The 14,057-nt window shown below is 28.9% G+C and overlaps 2 protein-coding genes across 2 annotated transcripts; both read right to left on the minus strand.

Annotated features, from left to right (window-relative positions):
* Positions 1 to 42: 42 nt before the first annotated feature.
* EIN_444290 (hypothetical protein) lies at positions 43 to 1,047 on the minus strand (the record flags this gene model as incomplete). Its single annotated transcript, XM_004259112.1, has 1 exon — positions 43 to 1,047. A coding segment is annotated over one exon (1,005 nt), but the record flags the coding sequence as incomplete, so codon positions are not given.
* A 10,366-nt stretch (positions 1,048 to 11,413) lies between these two features.
* Positions 11,414 to 12,701, minus strand: EIN_444300 (hypothetical protein; the record flags this gene model as incomplete). Its single annotated transcript, XM_004259113.1, has 5 exons — positions 11,414 to 11,470; positions 11,613 to 11,649; positions 11,889 to 12,353; positions 12,377 to 12,398; positions 12,443 to 12,701. The coding sequence occupies 5 exons, from the start codon at positions 12,699 to 12,701 to the stop codon at positions 11,414 to 11,416; spliced, it is 840 nt and encodes a 279-aa protein (XP_004259161.1).
* Positions 12,702 to 14,057: the final 1,356 nt, after the last annotated feature.

A 14,057-nucleotide genomic window follows, 5' to 3' on the forward strand; every position in this document is an offset into this window, starting at 1 on the left:
ACACTCTTGTTGGAGTTTGACATCTTTCCCATCGATCGCAACAAGTTGAAGACTTTTGCAGCCTGCAAACGCTTTCTTCTGAAGCAAATTGATGTTTAAAGGAAGATAGACAAAACTGAGTTGTTCACAATTTTCGAAGCAGTGTGAACTGACCTGATTGAGATTTGGTGGGAGAACAACTTCTTTGAGTCGTCTGCAGTCTTTGAATGCATTGTTTCCAATATCGACTATTCGGTCAGACAATTTCAGTCTTGTCATCTTTTTACAATTGCAAAATGCACACTTTTTGATCTGTGTGAGAGATACAGGCAAAGTCACACTTCTGAGGGAGATACAGTCCATAAAGCAGTTTGACCCAATGCTCTGCACTTTCGTTGGGAAACAAAGGCGTTCGATACTTTTACAACCACAAAAGGCAAAGTCACATATTTTAGTCAAATTGCACGAAAGAGCAATGTTCTTCAGATTAACACAATTCTCAAAACAACTCTTTGGAATTTTTTGGATGTGTGACTGGACAACATAAATAAACAAATTGGGGTTGTTCTTTAACTCGGGAGAATTTAGGGTATAACAGGGTTTCGTTATTGTAAAACTGCCCGATTTTGTGTCTACACCGTTTGTTTGTGTTAAATCAATTATTGTTGTTTGTTGAGTTGAGTTAATTAAGTTTGTTGTCAACTCGAAAATTTCTTCGTCTTTGTCGTTTTTTGACTTTTCCAATTTTTGACCCAAGTTGGTTGGTATAAGATATTTTGGGTTGTCTGTTGTTTGATGTGCAAATTTTGGGTTGCTGTTTTCTATTTTTGGGATTTCAGTTTTTATGTTGGAACTCATATTTATTTTTAATTGTGAATTCGGTTGAGTTTTGTTTGGTGGTGAATGTGGAAATAAGAAATTTGAGTTGAAAGCGTTGATTGTGTTAATGGAATAGGGGTTGGTTAGCATCGTGAACTTTTTGCATACCATTGTGAGATTTTTGTAATCGTCGAAGTTATTCAAAAATTGGGATATTATTTCAAGGTCATGACTTGATAGAATTGTCATTTATTTGAATTATCAAGTGATCTTATCAATATAGATCTTTGTAGATTAAAAATAAAATTGTCACAAAACAGGGAAATCAGTTAATTATTTTTTTGTAATTGACATATTTATATAAAAACGTGATAATTATATTTATTTAGTTTATTTATTAAATAATTATTATTGGTTGGTAATTATAAACTGTTATTATTAATTGTAATTTTAGGTTTTTGATTTATGGTTTATAGTTGATGCAATTTGCCAAAAATGGCGAATTGATTTTTAGCCTAAAAATCAAGGAAAAAATTACCACGTCATCGGCTATTTTTAGCCGTTGATATACCAGAAACAATAAAATATTATATTGGTTTCATTTAATTTAAAAAACAATTACAATTGTAAAGTCTGTTTCTTATTTAGCAATATTCTAAAAATATAACAAAGAAAAGAACCAGACCGAAAATATTAAACTATAATTAACTATACTCAATATCGCTAATTAAAAACCATTAACTATTAATAAAATTTTCATTAATTAAAACAAATGATAAACAAATCTTGAGCATTGACTTTTTTCCAAATCGCTTGTTGTCGTTTTCAATTCGACTCAAATGATAATTTGACATGTCTGCTCAATCAAAATTGACATTTTATCCATTTTGAATAAATTAGTTGACTCGTTTATTTGTTCGTATACTCATTTCAACGTTGGTTTTTCATTCATTATGGCTTTATAATTTTTCAGTTGTCAAGCAATTTTGTTTTTCGTTATTTTTAGCACACTTTAATAAAAAAAACAAAAACAAACCATTTTTCGAAAAACCACTTTATTTATATTATAAATCATAATACTGTTACTATCTATTATAGTAAAAACTTAATATCATTAAATAGAATACAGACTTTATAAACACTCCCAAAAAAGTAAATTAATTAAAAAAAAACTTGTCTTTTACAAAATCAAGCAATTTAATTAGCCGAAAGGTTCAATTGTAATTATAATAAAACTAAAATCAACAGAATGTTATTAAATTTGTGTATTATAACTGATAATAATATTTATCATGAATATAGATACAATAAAAAATAAAACAAAATTCTAAAAATAGATTTTGAATAAAAAACAAATATGAATTACAGATAGAAGAAAAACCAGTTACCAAATCACAAACCAAAGACCAGATTAAAATAAGCTGTTTTATTTTTGGTGCAAAGTTTTCTTGTCAGAGAAAAATAAACAAATAGAGTAAGTTGTAAAACGTTGTCCCGCCCAGAATATTCTCTTTTGTGTGGAATCATTCCACGATATATTCAATAACCGCCATGGTAGAAACAACAAAAATGTTCTTAATTTCGTTTTTATTTTAAATTATTTTTTTTCAAAACATTAAAAAACTTAGAAAATAATCATTAACTTATTTAGTTCTCGTTTCCTTCTTTTCAGAAGAGCAATCCAAAAACCCTTTAAAATGACACACATAAGAAATGAATCAGTCAAGTGTGTGTGGTCACTTCTAACACTTTTAGTAGAATTAACATGCATGTCATAATAAGTTAGACGAACTGAACGTTAGTTAAAATGACTGTTTCAAACACACAAATTGAAAAAAATAAACAGTTGGATGTTAATGTGCATAAAACAAACCTCTAGCACCATAGTTGCAACGAATATTAAAGAGATGTATATACCAGAAGAGCGCAATTCCTATAAGATAAGTCAATGGTTGATTCGATAATAAACAGACCTTGTATTTTTTATCTGAAGAATCAGTTAAACCCTTAGAGTTTTTTTAGGTTAATTATAAGTATGGTTTCAAAGTTATAATAATATAGATTATATTATGTGTAATTATTTAACTATAAAACTATACTACCATATACTACAATTAACATATAAAGTAAATTAACACATTTTAACTAACGAAAAACTATTTTGAATAATCATCATAAAATAAAAAAAAGAGTTTTTCATTATCTTTTACTCGTTGATTTTTTAAACTAAAGAGCAAACAAAATATCACTCGTAAACAATTGTTTTGTTGAACTAGAGCAATTTAACTCTTTTCCTTTTAAACAAAATTATTCCACACTTGGTTTCTAATTGCGAGTTGGCACAATCTCTTGCGTTTTTTCTTAAAGTTTTGTATATTTCCTTTTTGACATTGTCGATATTATCGCCTTCTTCATTTGACATCTCATTCATGCATCTGTCAATTCCTTGCTGCTCGAAAAAGCAATTCAGCTTCGTGCATCAAGATGGCACCACTTCACATACTGTACTCAAGTTTTGAGTACTAACCCACATGCAATAAAGGAAGGCACTACATTCTTTGATGTGGTCACTCTTTCCCACGAGTTGACAATCGACATAATTTGTACAGATATATAGGAAAGGTGACCATATGTGTCATTCATCAACGATTTATCAGTTGTACATGCACGTTTCTGATTTCCAGATATCCCCACATCACACATTTGCAACAAATGAGATGAGTGTGGGGGAGTAGTATTATTTTGACGTTATTCTCTGTCAACATTTCTACAGCGCCTACCCCAAGATGAGAACCGTAACCATCCATTACAAGAATTGACATACCGCTATAACCATGTTTTCTTCTTTTTTCAAGCAACTCGGGAATAAAAACACTTCGGATCCACTCTTCAAATAATTGATTTGTCATGAACGCTTTTTTGTGTACTTCAGGCACGCTTTATTGTTTGTCAAACCCAATTCCAAAAGCTCCTTCTCAACACTTTCTGTTGGTATAATGAAAAAAGGTTTCAGTGCTGTGCCATCCATACAACTTGCTGCCATCAATGTTGTTCGACTTCCTGCGCATCTAATGGGTACTTTGACAACACCAGATCTTGGTCTATTTAAAAGAATGACCGTTCTTGTCATTTTATTTACCCACCTTTGGAATCCTGATTCATCACAATTGAATATGAAACTTACTGGAATGTTATTGGCGTACTTGGAGAGAAACTCAAAATACGCAACAATCTCTGTTGTTTGTATCTCCACTCTTTCCTCTTCTATTGGCTCCGCTTTTATGGTGGATAATTTGGCCATTTTGTTCACGGAAGTGTACAACATTTTGAGGTCAATATCCTCTCTCCCCAAAGTTGTTAGTACAAAAAGCAACTCTGGATATCCAGCTGGATCTTTAGCGTCTTCCCGTATTTTAATGAAGATGATAATTTTTCTTTTCTCTTCCTCGGAAAAAACTCGACTTCTTCCTGAACTTCCAGGAGCTTTTATTACAAGACAAATCTGCCTTTTCCATACATCCTTGGGATATGCAGAAGTAAGACTTGATACAAAAGTAAATGATTCCAGTGCAGTTTTTTCTTCATGTATTCATAAAGGCGGAACATTTGAATACAAACTTAACTGCGATTTGAAGCTGTTAAGTTTCGTTTCAACCTCATGAATCGAAGAAGGTGAGTAATGACTTCGCTGTGTATATCTTCCTTTTTGTGTTCCTCAAGGTAATCCCAGAGACCAGTACAAACAAAGTCTTCATCTTTGAGGGATTCTTTTATCTGTTTGTCTCGATTTGCTGTGATATCAATTTCTTCCATATCAACACTTGATTCACTCATTTCTTCTTCTGGTTGTTGGGTGTCAGTAAAATCATCTTGTTGAACGGTGTTGTTTAAAAATACTTCAACTTCGTTGTTATCTACAATAACATTTGTCTTATTTCAGTTACAATATTGTTCGTTGTATTATTTAATGGTGTTGTAATGGTTTGGTCTGGTATCGGAAGATTGTCGTCAATCAAAAACTCCATTAAATGGTCATAACCAGTCTTTTTGTCATGACGACACTGCTTCAAATATAACAAACATGTTTTTATCAGCGTATTGACCGAGTTCAACTGCCCAGTCAATGACATTATCGTAGTTGCAGAGTCAATGATCTTCAGAGTGGTTTCAATTCTCTCTTCGAATAAAATTAGAGAACTGTCTAAATTCGTGTATAGATAATTTGAAAGGTTGTTATAGTCATAATAACTCTGTTTAATGTTGCTCATCAAAGTATTTTCTAATTCTTTCAATCTCGAAAGTGATTGATCAATCTTCACAACAGAGACTTCTTTGCATTGTTCTACGATGGACTTTATCTTAAAAAAAATCAACACCATCAAAATTGATGTTTATTTCTCTTTAAAAACATGCGCTGGAAGTGAACTATGACTTTGAGTTGTCGTTGATGTCGAGTTCGACATAATATTGTTTGTTTTTAAATTTATAGTTTTACAATTGTTCAAAAAAATTTCAGAAAAAAAAAATAAAACGTTTTAATTTTTCATTTAAATGGTGTTTTTGTTTTTTGCTTTTTGGATAAAAATATTTTAATTTGTAATGATATATGTCTTAAAATCGGGATCATTCAAACATATTATTAATAATGGTAAACCAAACTTAATTTTGTTTAATCGACAAAAATTCATAGAATGTTCTAATTTTTATTCAAATAAGACTAAAAAAACGATGTTGGCGACTGGGACAACGTTTTACAACTTACTCTAATCAGGTTTTTTGTAGTATGTGTTGGTTTACTCTCGGCAAAAACAAACATATGGTCAAGCAAAATTTTTGGAGAAGTAAGTTATTTGATATTTTCCCTTTCATTTTTAGCTTGGTCCAAATTCAAAGTTCAGTCAAGTTTGTTATTTGAATAATAAGAGGGAAAAAACTAAGCAGAAAAACGACGTCAAATAAAATTAATTTTATTTGGAATGATTTAATTCAAATAATCGGGTCCTTTCGGTACCCAATTTTGAAAAACAGTTTATAATGATATTTCATACTATTTTTGTATAACATTAAGACTAACATAATAATCCATTAACCATGATTAGACAAATCACTAAAATTTCCCTGTTATTTTTTTCCCCTCGGCAGGCCTGGACTAGCCATTACCAACTTTAAAAGATTATTGGTGTTTTTCATTCATTTTGGCTTTTTTTAGCTCCACAAAATCATTATACGAAATTAGGGTAAGCAAACCACTTTTATTGCTGAATTTGCCTCCAAAACAAACATTTCAATTTTTTTAGGTATTATTAATTTGGGGCATAATTATTTCAAATAACTGGGATGTCAAACTATAGTTTTAAAATTAAAAGTATAGGTTTGAAGAAATTTCTTTTTATTTGACTATCTTTTGAAACTACTTTCTTATGAATAGGTATTTATATTTGAAAACACGGGTTAATAAACCAAATTATAATCGTAAATATCAAAATGGAGCAGTGTACATAAGTTGCACTTTTATTTATATAACAAAGATAATTCAATACAATTGATTAAGTACAACACATGTGTGTATGAAAAAGTAATTCACATCAAACACATTCAAAATAAGATGTTTGTATCAGTTAATTAAACATCTACATTTTCATTTGATTACATCTTCTATTTAATACTTTGTTTTTTGGGAAAAACAGTTATTTTAACATGGATAAATGGTATAATATTTATTTTTGTTGTTATAATTGCGTTTTAGATATTGTAATGTTTTATATTTATATTATACATATTTATTATACAATTTAATTATATTTAATTTAATTCAATTCAATTTAAATGTGTATGATATTTAATTTTTTATGGTTAAATTCAATATATATTTTAACATAAAATAATTAATATAGTTAAATTGTTAATAAAAATACAAATAAATAATAGTTAAATAATAATAATACTAATAACAACTTTTACTTATTACAAAACTTGTTGACTGTAAACATTCTGACTTCATCCTCTTTCATTGTCATATTCACATTTTCACTCTTTTAAGAATCGAAAAAGACCTTTCAACCGAGCACGTAGTAACAGCAATCAAGTTGTATTCACTGATAATTGAATTAATTAAACGAAATTCACAACATAATTCTTTGGGTATAATATCTAAAACATTTTATGTTGTCAATAACACTTCGGGACAGACAACAAGAAAATCATTGAGGTGGTCTTCTCTCCATGCTCGAAAATTGTAACGCTGTTTGAGAATTTGCATTTGGTCGTTATTAATGTTATTAAACGACTCACTTTCACCAAAATCCCAGTCAAACACCCACTGTTTAATGAAGTGACTAGTGGTGTTTCGATTCGTTACTAAAATTTTTCTTATATCATCAGTGGTTTTAATATTTGGAGATACGTACTTTTGTGTTTTTTGCAATTCTCTTAAATGAGAAAACAAGTTGATATTGTGATCTTTCCACTGTTTGACTTGTATAATTTCTGTCAACAACTCTTCGTTAAATAAATTATCGTGAAGCTCATTGGGAATGATGCATGCCTCAATTTTCATTCGAACTTCTTGTGGGGTCTTTGCTTTGTATAAATTTAAATACTCTTCAAAGCTATCAATTTGAAAGTCTTTTTCTCGTATCGAAATACCATTACCCATTTCACAGCGAGACATTTTTCTGAATGGATTTACAAAACGATAAACAAGCGCCTGCAAAAATCTTTCTATAAAACCACCACAAACACTTCTGAGAAATTTAATATCATCTACAGTGTTTTCACGTATAAAAGGAAGTGTGGCAAGAAAATCGATATTGTTATCATATACTTTATTTTTAAGGGAAAAAGATAATTTATATATCTTTGAATACGAGTAAAAGCTGTCGCGAACTAGTTTTGGCGTTTGTAGCCATTCAGTTATCAGTTTTGATTCAGAAAAAAAAATGTATTCTACGAAAAAAAGAGCTCCAACAAATTTGTTGTTGTCAAATGAAGCATTTCCAAGTGAGTTCGATAATATATTTTGAGTATTGGTAACAAACTGGAATTTTTTGTTTTGATCTATAAAAGATTTGAAAACATCAAAGCGCTCAAAAATAAAACATAATATAAGTTCGGTATAACAAAAACGTGTATTTGAATAATAACGTATTTGTAATGCAACACTTTGAATGCAATTTCTATTAATGTAACTGTTCCAATCCCCTCTTATTCCTTGATCTGAATTGTATTTGACGAATTGCTTTATTAAATCTCCCTCGTTTATTTCGAATATTTTTTCTTGTGCTTTAGAAAAACGATGGCAAAAACAATAATTGTATTTGAATTCACAATTGTTGTTTTGAGAATTAACAGTTATTTGTTGTAAGGTGAATTCTTGAAAAATGGTGGAAATACCCAGATTGGAAAGTGTTAAAATTTGAGAATAACCATTAATTTGAATAGATTGAAAAGTGTTTTGAGAACTTGAATGTTGGTGCGTGTCTGATATAAACTGCTTTCTCGTTCCCACCTGCTCATTCAACAGAACACAAGATGTTTTTCTAGCTTGTTTTGAAGTTGTGTGACTAATCACAAGCGCTTTCAAAAGACGTCCCAATTTCGTCATGTTGTTTGACCCATCAACAGAGACGCCAACTATTTGGCTCAAAGAGATGTGATAACGGTGCAGTACCCTCACAACGCAAATTTGCCACCCATTGCTTGTTGTGTCACCATAATAACTACCAATCTTGATTTTAACCTCTGATGGGTTATTGTTGGTGTACAATGTGCGAGCATACAAAGAAAACTTTTCTCGACCTCTAAGTTTTGTGCTGTCGCATATCAAATGTATTTTAGTGTGATCAAGTGACATCTCAAATAATATTGTTTTATCTAAATCTCGCATCAAAGTAATACGTCTTTGGATGGTTTTGGCGCACATTTTAAGATCAATTTCAAACCCACCACAACCCACAACAATTTGCATCACTTCAAGTGTTTTTTCTATTTGAAAAGTCGTTAGACTCAAATAAGAAAAATACACCGACAACAGACAAATGAAACAATTTCGGAAAAGTTTATTCCTTTCTTTTTGATCTTTGTTTGTGTTTTCCGTATTCACTTTGTTTGTTATTTCTGTTATCATAATCTGGCATTTGTCTTCTTTTATCGTGTTTGTTCTTTCAATTAATTCTAAAATACATGTCAATCTTTTTTGTTCTTATTACGATTCTCAACTCTTTGTATGCTAGTCATTTTCTCTTCCTCAGAACTCAAATCATCAAGGCGTTCAAGTGGGTGTTCTTCAACACTTGAAGATTCTTCATCACATGTGATTGATGCTTTGTGTTGTTCGAATGTTTCTTCATCGTTTTCAGTGTATTCAGTGTCAATTTGTGAATGGTCAACTACTTCTCCACTATTAACATTCGTCGACTCATCTTAAGTTTCGTAGTTGCCAATAATGACAGGAGTTCGTGTTCCTTGTATTGTTACAATTTGATTACCAACTATTTGATTTGAATCAATTTCTTTTTGTGCAACATTTATTTGTTGCACTTCATTGGTGTTTTGGTATGAAGCACTATGATTCTAATGAAAAGTTGTGGAGTTATTGTGAAACTATTTCCAGTTCCTGGTAGGTCTGTTGATGTTAAAATATTGACATTTTCACCAGTTCTAGAACCACTAAAACCCACTGTGTTTAAAGATGTATTTGATAAGTCCTCAGCAATTGTAGTATTGACACGTTCGTTGCCTTCCAAGTTAAAAACAGCAAATTTATAACAAGTGTGTGGTTTTATAGAAAGACTTGGATCAATTACTTTGGCTTTTTCATTTAATTGATCAATTGTCATTTGTAAAGTTGTTCTTGTGATACCACATTTGTTCAGAGCTTTTTGAAGTTCTTTGTAGTAGATTCCAACAAGAGTGGGAGTGTAGGTGTTTTCAATTGTCATGATAGAATTCATTGCAAAAAAATTCAAGTGTTTAATATGTGCATTAAAAATGGAACAAGTTGATTTTGGTTCAATTCTCTGTGATAATTGACTCTCACTTTATCAATGTGATAATTAAGGTGTTTTTTGTATTTATCACCATAAAATTCGTCACAAAAGGGGCAATAATGAAGACGCTTTAAGTCTCTATCTCGAGTTGAAAACCACTTCAAAACTGGTTTAAATGTCATACTCAACTTAAACATATCAGCCTGGGGATCATCATTTAAAGATACATTGGAATTACTTGGTTGCGTTGACATTTATTTATATTTATGAGTTACTATGACAAAAAACTGTTTAACAATTGATATATTATTTATTGTTGTTGTTTTAATAATGATCCAATTCAATTATGGAAGCCATCATTTCTAATTACAAATATTATTAAAAGTGTTTATAATAAATAAATTCCCATAATTTTTATTTTAATATGTTCAATTAAATAATAAGATTATTAAATTTTATGTTTGTAATTGAATTGTTGTTATGGTGGGTTCAGTTTAAATTGTTTTTCAATGTTAATATAGATATACTTTGTATTTAAATTTCTTTAAATTGTTAAATTAAATAAATATTATTATAATTGGTAATTAGAATTAATTAAAAAACGATTTAAACAACTACTAGAATCGATATACAATGTAAACAGTTTACAAATAAAACATAATTGTAAAAAATAAACTTAATAAATATTTTTTTTGTATTCATAATAATAACATTTTGTTTTAAAATGTTATTATTAACACTTTTTATCTTTATATAATGTTATTGGTATCCCGTTAATATACTTTTTATTCATTTAACATTTATATAAAGTTAATTTTTTAATATAACAAAACAACTATTATACAACTATATATTATAACTTTATTTAAATATCAATTTTAACAAAAAATATTAAATAAACATTTTTTAGATTTGTTTATATTAAAAAAGGGGGTTTCAAACATTATTAATTGTTTTACGGTAATATCAGGAATTAAATAAGCAAAACAAATCATTGAAGAACGTTTCGGTCATTCTTCTATTCCACAATAATTTCTAGTGGAAAACTCCCCGTCCAAGCCTCGGGGGTAAAATTTCCGGTTTCAAAATAGTTTTTCATTTTTGCTTCTCCTTTAGAATTTTTCTAAGCATTCATGAACACATCTTTTGAATTCATTTAAAAACGAAATATTCTTTGAATTTGTTAATTCTTGATTCAAATTTAGTATAACCACAATTTAAATTAGCTACTACTTTATTATCTTCTTCATTATAATAAACATAATCATTTATCTCTTCTTCATTTGATTCATTATCACCACATCTAATAGATGTGTCGATGCTTCGCTCAAAATAATAATGATTTTATATAATATTTTTATCTTCAAGTTCACTAATATTTTCACTTTCATGTTCATTAAAATGTATGGTACTGTTTACCATTTAGGTGAATATGCCCTTGGAGCTTTTTTCTGTTTGAGGTTGTTATTTGTATTATATTTTGTATTATAATTAAATTATTTATCACTATTGAGACGACAGGAAGTGATTAGAAAAACCGAAACGTTTTTTTATCTCTATGTAGATCATTCACTTGTAAAATTTTTCTTTTAAACCAAAGTATTTTTTCAACTTATAAAATGTACTCTTTAGAATAACGAATTGACGTTTATACAACTAAAACAATTTCTTTGAAACGGCTTTTGCTCGACTATAAAACTACAATTAGATGTTTAAATCTGTCAAGCGTAATGTTATTTTTGATTATGATTTGTTTTGTAGTTTTTTTACAGAAATTCAAGTTGTTTGTTGTCGAATTTTTGTGTTGTGTTTATTATTTTACAAAACAAAATATTCGCCCAACCATTTTTTTACAACAACAGCACTGTTGTCTATTGTGACGGATAATGTTTGGACAAAAAAATCTAATTAGTCAATTTGTCAAAGTTTGACATCGAACTCAGAGGGTTAAATTTGAACTGTAGTATAAATATCAGTAATTTTTACACCCGTTTTGGTTTTTGAAAACTATATAGACAGTTATATGAATATTTAATATGAACAAATTTTTAGACTCCTAAAAGTTAAATTAACTTCGATAAATTATTATTTCTGGTGGAAAACAATATTTTCCAATTGATGTAACACTCGATGGTTGAAACACTGCTTAGATTACTACACCCACCGAAACAATCATCACCAATTGATACAACACTTGACGGAATTGTAACACTGCTCAAACTTTCACATTTATGGAAACATTGAAAACCAATTGATTTTACATTTGATGGTATTGTAACACTGAGCAGACCACAACATCCCCAGAAACACTTATTATTAAGTGATATTATACTTGATGGTATTGTAATACTAGTCAGACTAAAACAATCATAGAAACAACTATTACAAAATGATACAACACTTGATGGTATTGTAACACTGCTTAGATTAAAACAATTATAGAAACATTTTTTACCTATCGATGTTACATTGGATGGAATGTTAATACTACTTAAAGTTATGCATCCACAGTAACAACGATTACCAATTGAAGTTACATTTCGTGGTATATTATTACCAAATTTCTCTCTATCATTTTGAGTGTAAGTAACATTTTTAAACTTAATGTTTCGACTTTTGTTTTTTTCAACAGTTTCGAAATCAACATTGAACCACACAATAATACAAAAGAACTTTTCCTTTAAAACAATTTTTTTCTTCATTTTTCTCTGTGTTGATCATAAATCCATTGCCAAAGTTTTCATCTTTTACATCACACAAGTGAAGTGTCTCGATTTTTGGGAAGTATCTAAGTGTTTTAAAATTCAACGAAATTAGGTTATAATGAAACTTTCCCATATTATCTCGTAACTTCTTGCACACCAACTCCAAGTTAATGAAGTCTCCGATGTCGTCGAAGTACTTCGAGACTATCATGATGTGATAACCAGAAAGTGTAGACATTTTGAAAAATTTAGTCATTTTTGAATATTTCCAAAACAATTCCAATATTGTTACATTGGTTGTTTCAAAAGAATGGTATTATCAAAATATGATATAAGTTTATTATTATATAATTATTATATCTATATAATTAATATATTATTTACCATATTAATATACACACATTCGAAAATTGATAATATATCATTTAAATGGTTGTCATATTTATTTTAACTAAAAATACAGAATAATATATAAAAAAGGATGGACGTGGGGACGAAGAACATGTAAAATTCTGAAAACCCCATTGTGGTTAAACCCGGGTATTGTGGTTTATAACATTATTTGAATTGAAAAAAAAATTATAAATTTTTGTGTTGGGGAGGTGGTTGTGTTATACATATACCTTTGGTAGTCAATTTTGTCAGCCCGAAATAGAGCAATTTACAAAAAATGAAAAGTTTTGTGTAGTTTATATTTGGGTTTTTTCCCGTTTTTTAAATCTTTTTTATTATGTTAATTTGAATGTTATTTCATTTCAACGATTTTTAAAAACCGCCACGTCACCAATGTTTTAAGCATTATCTGCTATTGAAAAAAACGGATTAATCAGATGTGCATTTTTGTTTTGTAGAAGCCACCAGTTTATGTGGCATTTCAATTTACAAATAAAAAAATATAAACAAAAATATAAATAATGTGGAATTTTGATCAGTAATTACGGGATATAATACAATTATAATTATTTTTGTTTGTTTTGCCACAGAAAAACATTTTAATATATTGCTTCAGTTTTCCAATTCATATTTTTAAAGATAAACTTATATTATCCGTTGAAAACCACTTCCTTTCATTCAAAAAACAGTGTAAATTAATTTAAGTTTGTTATTACAAAAAACAGTCGAGAAAATATGGAGTTTGTTTATTCTTTAAATTAAAAATCAATAATTTACAACATAATAATAATGGTAACAATACAACACCCAATTAATTGGGTTTTTACATATATAATAAAACATTTGTTAATTTGCAAACGTTCAAATCAAATTGAAACCAAAAATGAACTTAAAAAGGTAAACTTATAAACCAATTTGTTGCAATGAAAGACCATCCATTTTTCTTTCATTTGAGCAAAAACACTGAAACAAAAACCAAACAATATCGCCACGACAAAAAGATATTTCAATTGAATTTCAAACAAACCAATATTACACCTTCTAATTTTGATAAAAATGTATTACCACCAATAATGGTTGAAAATATTAGTCAAGTCATCGATTATAATAACATATTTTCTCTACCAATTACTTCTGATTCCATATTATTGAACTTACACCTTTTAGTCAAAAT

The sequence above is a fragment of the Entamoeba invadens genome, assembly GCF_000330505.1.
Source record: "Entamoeba invadens IP1 unplaced genomic scaffold scaff_1105074726127, whole genome shotgun sequence".
Classification (NCBI taxonomy): Eukaryota; Evosea; order Mastigamoebida; family Endamoebidae; genus Entamoeba; species Entamoeba invadens.